The 7,435-nt window shown below is 33.5% G+C and overlaps 1 protein-coding gene across 1 annotated transcript; it reads right to left on the bottom strand.

Annotated features, from left to right (window-relative positions):
* Nucleotides 1-784: 784 nt before the first annotated feature.
* On the bottom strand, nucleotides 785-4,515 carry LOC125863884 (uncharacterized). The gene is made up of 3 exons (XM_049543858.1): nucleotides 4,512-4,515; nucleotides 4,123-4,396; nucleotides 785-983 (listed from the first exon to the last, which is right to left on the bottom strand). The coding sequence occupies exons 1-3, from the start codon at nucleotides 4,513-4,515 to the stop codon at nucleotides 806-808; spliced, it is 456 nt and encodes a 151-aa protein (XP_049399815.1). The 3' UTR covers nucleotides 785-805.
* Nucleotides 4,516-7,435: the final 2,920 nt, after the last annotated feature.

Below are 7,435 nucleotides of genomic sequence, written 5' to 3'. Positions count from 1 at the left end.
AAACCAAACTTTAACCCAATTTTTATTTTTATTTGTACATTTAAAAAAAATGAAATTAGCTTTATATATAGACATTTGTATTTGCACTGATTTGACATTTCTCTCCCTTAACTTCACGGAATTTCATCCGACATTTGGATTCAATTTCATAATCCCTGGTCCTTAATTATTTGTCAAATATTTTCTAATTTGATTTCTTCTTTTACTTGTCATTTTTGACAAATCAAGAACAATTTTCTTTTACTTATTATATCCTGAATTTATGAACATTAAGTTAATGTCTTTGAAAACTGTAGTGAATATATATTTGAGACTCTATCAATTAATAGGAGTAAAATGGTAAATTCGTTATACCAATCATTATTTTCTTAATAAATGTGTCAAATCAAATTTTAACGAATAAAGACGAAGGAGTATACTCAATATTACTATACAAATTGATATTTCTCAGTTGTCACTACTCAACTACTATTAATTATAATCTTTACACAAATAACACATCAGATCCACTTATATTTATTTATTTTATCCAAAACATAAAGATTATATATTAATTATACATAATTAAACACATTATATATTTGTCTACTATTTTTAATTTAAATGATTGAATATACAGCTATTTAAATTATTTCTTCAATATGATATTATGTTGCCATATATATCATGAAAAATTATATTATCAATCATGGTTAAGGTCTAGATTTTATTCATTAATTTCAAAAAAGAACATACATTTTTCGTTCAAATTAGAACTTGGAAAAACGGAGAAAATACAAAATAGAGAGGAACCAAATCTTATGCATTACTCGTTAGCTTTCTCCGTTTCCTCATCAGTCATAAAAGCAGTAATGAGATAAGACCTTCCAAATCCCATAGAAGTTTTTAAATAAATCTTCTTTTGATCTTTATTAATACTCTCAACCGCAGGTACCCTACGAAGTAGTTGTTTACCCTTAACACCGCTTATTTTTTTTAATTTTACCTGTCGAGATATAATATAATATAATTTAATAAGTTTTTTTCAAATAACTTAAATTTTAAATGAAATGACATGCAATATAATTATAATTAAAAACACGTTCTTTCAAATATCTTAAACTGTTTGGTATTGTTGTTGGGAGAATTAAGGTGTTAGGTCAATCAATATAACTATTTTTAAATGGAAGAAAAAATAGTTTTTCTCCTATTGGGAAGAATCTAAAAAAAATTGATTCTTAAAAAAAGCAAAATAGTCATGCCATATATGCATATTTAGTTATTTGCCAATATATTCCCTTATATTTATTTATTTTTATGGTGATTTAATTTATGAAATTGTTTCTCAATTTATTTTGCTTGATATTTTTAATTATACTTAAATCATCATGTTAATAATACATCAATTTTTAATTTATTTTTTATTTACTTATGAATAATATTGACTGAAAATTTGAATATGTATATCTTGATTTAGTAAAAAATTAATTAAAAAATTTATAATATATGTTTAAAATAATTTCTCTTTATAAAAGAATCTTATCATTAAAAGTGCATCGATATGTAACGACCCATTTGGTCGTTTTGAGTACTAGAACTTTTTATTTCATAAAAAACTCTTTCGATAGGTTTTAAATGGGTATTTTGGACTATTCGTCACCATCGTTATAGAATTAATGGGGTAATTTTAATAATTTATTTAATTGGTGGTAAAAGAAAATAACATTAAAATTAATAGTGGGTCATTTTTGTCACTTTTATAATTAGTCATATAATAAATAGGGTAATAATACTCAGTTTTAGAAAAAGAAATTTGAAGAGACGAAAGGTCGTGAAGAAAGAAAAATTGGAAGAGGCGGCTGCAAGTCCTACGGGTAAGAGTTTTCGTCCAAATACCCCAACTCTTGTTCATATTAATTTTATTATTGTTATACGACGGTTCAGGACGAATTTAAGTACCATTTGTTACAGATTTGGGGGCCGAATAGAATTCCTCTTAATTTATTGTTAACAAATGGTAATGAACATTTAGGGCATAGTTATTGGCCAAGAGTTGAAACCTAATGTTTATAAAATAATATAAGGTGTAGGAAATTGTTAGTATTTGGTGATTTGAGAAGAATGGAGGTTACACGGATTGTTCAGTGATTAGATAATATAGGCTTGGCTGTTTTTGGTTATTGTAATTTTATTAAAGAATTGGGTTGAAAATTTGTTAGGCATTCACGTGGGTTAAGTTGGGAATTATGGTATGACCTCTTAATGACCAATTAATGCTTTGCAGTGAACTAAGTTATTACAATTATATATTTATATTATATAGATTGAATAGAGTTGCATGAAAGTAAAGGCCCGGAGAGTGTACGTACTTTTTAGTTATCATATTATGAATCAAGTTTTGAAATATTGAGTGTAGTATATTATTTGAATACCATTAAGGTTATGCAAATTGGAGGAATTAAGACTTATCCTTAGGATTGAACTTTAGGAAATTGATTGTAGAATTGGGTAAGTTTTGGGTCTAGGCTAGACACATAGTAGCATGGGTGCCTAGAGACTCGTTAACTTACAAATTATGCATACTTGGTAGATTGGAAACGTTCGGAGGCATTGAGGAAAGGAAAAGCATTGGAGAAGTAGCTTGTCTGACTTCGGTTCTTCGGTGGAGGTAGGTTATGGTTTATTCTATTTGATAGATAGACTCTTAATAGTGATTGATATGCATTGAATGATATTGTAAAGTTCTCTATGTACTTAATTGTTTAGCTTGGTTGTGTGGTTTGTGATTGGTCTGAAATTCTGAGACCGTGGAATTTATAATCTTGAACCCTCTCTATCGAAATGATGCCTTGAATAAAGAAGGCTTGATGAAATATTGTTAATTAATTGAAAAGTTGTGATAATAAATGATAAATTAATGATATTATTGGATCGGAGTGTCACGTTCCGACATGGTATAATTGGATCGGAGTGTCACATTCCGACACGGTACTATTGGATCAGAGTGTCACATTCCAACACGGTATAATTGGATCAGAGTGTCACGTTCCGACACGGTATTATTGGATCGGAGTGTCACGTTTCGACACGGTATAATTGGATCGGAGTGTCACGTTCCGACACAGTATTATTGGAACGGAGTGTCACGTTCCGACATGGTATAATCGGATCGGAGTGTCACGTTCCGACACGGTAACATTAAAGGAAAAAAGATATGGAATTAACTTAATGTACTCAATCTCAAAGAACTCAATTCCCAAATTAGTTTGGTTTGGAGGCATGAGTCCTCATGTGTGATCTTGATATTGTTGACTGATTACGTACTTACTTTAGTGTTGTTGACACTGGTTCATGTGTTTGTTGCTTGCCACCTGCTAAGTGTCATAACTGATTTTATACTATTATTCATTACATATTAGTTTCTATTTTGGGTTGACCGATGTTATCTATTCAGTAGATGTTGCCCTGTACTGAGCCCTACTTGTGTTTTTCTTTGTTTTCTTTTTGTGGAGTGCAACGAGTGTATCAGTGACTTCGACTCGCCCTCGGCTCTAGCCAGTCTCCAGCGCATCAGGTTCCAGGGTGAGCTATTCATTCCAGCTCGTGTTGGATTCTCTTGGTCATGGCATGATATCCTTAGTTTTCGGACATAAACTATTTTATTCATTTATTTTGGTGTCTTTAATACTCTTAGACTTAGTATTTGAAGATTAGATGTCCTTGATGTGATGACTTTCAGATTTTGGGGATAATAAGTGTTAGACTTTAGAGGTTTATTTGATTGGTTACTTTAATAAGTTTTGAGGTTCCGCATTATTGTTGTTATTCCTAGTTGAATTTTTTATATATGTTGGGGTTTGGATTCCTTGGTTCGCCCACTTAGGAGGTTAAGTGTGGGTGCCACTGACGACTCGTTTTGGGTCGTGACAAACTGATACTTATTATTTTTTACAATTTTACTCTCAGAAGCACTCTTTTAACAAAAATTTAGCCAAACATAATTTGCTTATCAAAAAAAAAAAATCAAATAAATTAACCAGACACAAAATTCTTCTTTTTCAAAAGAAATATTCTAAAAATATATATAGTCTAAAAGTATATATATTCTAGAAATAAGCAGATTTTAGCAGTAATCTATATATACCTTTCTCGACATATGCAGTGATCTCAGTCGCGTAACTCACAAGCATTTTAATTGAAGTAAAATAATGGTCGTAGGGGCCCTTTTGTTTCATCCAGGCGAATCCAGTCTTGCGAACATAGCCAAATTCTTCAAGGTATTTAAGTGGTATCACACCTTTTGGAAATCCAGAGTCTTGCAAGAGATTTGTAATACTACGATAGCATTCTTCAGCTCCATACACAATTTCTGCTTCAGCATGTTCATCTTCATGAATTGATTTTTGCATATCACTAGCTATAATAATATTAATTTTGTAGACTGCAATTGAAGCTTATGATATGTTGTTGCTGTTTAAATAGAAAGAGTAGTTATAAATTAAATGACAACTTAAATTGTAAGGTGGTCCAACCCATGTGCTCATTACTTGGCTGACATTTTTACTTAGAGCTAGCCAAAGAATGCAAAGATTGGGAGGGGATTAAAATGAGAAAATTTTAGAAATAACAAATATAATAGACATAATAAGATTTTATAACTATAGTTTCGATAATTGTGCTTCATAGCTATAGTTTTGTTTGCTATGGAGGCCGCGGTTTGTATATTTCTGCCCGTTTGTATAATTCACTTGTGAATATACAAATAGGTTAGGCATATACAAATTCAGTATTTATACATTAGGAATTTTTTAGAACTACATTTGTATATTTTGCTTGTCAATATACAAACATGGTAATTTATTAAGAATTTTTCAGCGAAAGCGGCTCAATTCTCCGGCTCCATGACGGTGAAGGTGATGGAGGCTTCGATGGACATGTTAACGCCGCCGTGCTCACCGAATTCGTGGGCGGACATTTGCTAACTCCGCCGCCGGATCCGCCAATATGAGGTGGTGCTTCATCAGCTTTTGAGCCACGTTAGCTGGTCTCTGCTTGTCTAAAATGACAGCTTTTTGTTCGGATTTACCGCCTTAAGTATATGGTAAAGTTATTTCATTTTGCTGAAAAATAAAAGCGATCGTTTCCCGCTAAATGATTGAAGAATGCTATATCAAGACAATTTCAAGTATTAATAACTACGTTCTAAATTTAGTGTTTGTTTGGAAAGTCATTGTAATCATTTAAAATTTATTTAAATATAAATTTATTAAATGATTCGGATTATATTAAATTCATGAATATATTAGTCCAAATAAATATTATGGATTAATATAATTGATTTAATTATTTAAATTCAATAAATATGAATTTAATTAAAGCCCGCTCCATAAAGCCCATATGCCATGTCACATAAATTTGATTGGCCGAAGAGAGTCCTCTTCTAAACACAACTCCTCTATTTTAAAACTATAAATAGGGGTCCTCATAATTCAGAAAAGGAGACCAAGAATTTTAACAAGAAGCTAGAGAAAGCTCGTGGATCAAAAGCTGCAGATTTCTCTACAAGTTCAAGAGTTCAAGAATTCAAGCATTCAAGTTTCAAGAACATTCAAGTCTCAAGAACGATCAAGATCAAGAATGATAAAGATCAAGAACGATCAAGATCAAGATCAAGACCGCAGGATTCAAGATCAAGCTCGAAGCCCTTGGATTCAACTAGAAGTCAAGATCAAGATAAAGTTCAAGTTCAAGTTCAAGATCAAGATAAAGTTCAAAATCAAGTCCAAGTCCAAGTCCAAGTTTAAGATCAAGATCAAGATAGAGATCAAGATCGAGATAAATCTCAAGTTCAAGATCAAGCTCAAGAGCCCTTGAATTATATTTGAAAAGGCGAATTCAGAGGAATAGTAGAGATTGTAACACTCGCACTTTGAAATAATAAAAATGATTGTTGCATAATTTTCCGTTCTTGATTATTGTTTTCTCGACGCGAATTTTATTGTCTACAAATTCTGGCACGCCCAGTGGGACAATCTCTACCTCTCATCTCAACTTTTCAAGCATCAAAGAATATCGAGATGACTTCTATGAAGAACAACTCCCGATCAACTGCCTCTAAGGCTACTAGCTCCAAGTTCTCTAATGAAGTTGAAGGCATTTTGGGTGTTACCTTTGGAAGTTTCGGAGCTGTTACGAGAAGCAAGGCTGCTACACTAGGACAACAAACACTTCAAGTGTCATCCGCATCAACTCCAGTTTTTGGGTCTACTACTCCAAAAATATCAAGTGTCTCCGCAAACGCTTTAGAAGGAGGAAGCAGTGTTGCTGAAAAGATCAAGAAGACATTGGCTCTCCTTGAGCAATCTGGTTCCAAGAACTCTACCACAAGGGAGAGCTATGATTCAACGAACGAGTCACCTCCACGTGCATCGCATAATGTGAGTCCGCTGAAGATCAACTTACGCGACAATCCATGCTACTCTCCTACATCTCCAATGATCATGCAAACAATGGTGGCTGCTGCTTCTTCCTCTGAGGAACAACTCGCAAATCTGACGAAGTTGGTTGAAGGATTGACAAAGCATGTACAACACCAAGAGTCTAGAATCGATAAGTTGATGGATCGAATGGAAGGACTTTTAGATGGAGAAGCGAGTCATGCGCCCGGAAAATGTGTTGAAGTTCAAGAGATTGGAGATCCTGCAAAGAAAGCACCGATTGTTAATGAGATGCCAGTTTCTTCTGAAGGAATGATCCCACTCGATCGCTTGAAGGAGTTCATTGAAGGCACTATCAAAGATAAGTATGAAGTCTCCACCAAGTCTTCTCATATGTATGCCAAGCCATACACTGCAAGAATTGATAACTTAAAAATGCCTGCTGGTTATCAACCCCCCAAATTTCAACAATTTGAGGGTAGAGGAAATCCAAAGCAACATGTTGCACACTTTGTGGAGACATGTAATAATGCTGGAACATATGGAGACTATCTTGTCAAGCAGTTTGTCCGGTCTCTAAAAGGAAATGCCTTTGATTGGTATACAGATCTTGAGCCCAATTCTATTGATAGTTGGGAACAACTAGAGCACGAGTTTCTCAATCGATTCTATAGCACGAGGCGTACTGTAAGCATGGTAGAACTTACGAATACTCGCCAAAGGAAGGATGAACCAGCCATAGACTTCATAAATCGATGGAGGAACGCGAGCCTGAATTGCAAGGATAGGCTTAGTGAAGCTTCTGCAATAGAAATGTGTATCCAAGGGATGCACTGGGAGCTTCTTTATATCTTACAAGGAATAAAACCAAAATCCTTTGAAGATCTAACTACTCGTGCTCATGATATGGAGTTGAGCATGTCCTCTGCAGGAAAGGATATGACGTTTGTCCATGACCCTCGCAAAGGAAGAGACAAGTAGGAACCTAAGAGATGGAGCAAATTTGTGCCCAAGAACGA

Source organism: Solanum stenotomum, chromosome 5 (assembly GCF_019186545.1).
Source record: "Solanum stenotomum isolate F172 chromosome 5, ASM1918654v1, whole genome shotgun sequence".
NCBI lineage: Eukaryota > Viridiplantae > Streptophyta > Magnoliopsida > Solanales > Solanaceae > Solanum > Solanum stenotomum.
This window is presented reverse-complemented; position numbering and strand designations above follow the sequence as displayed.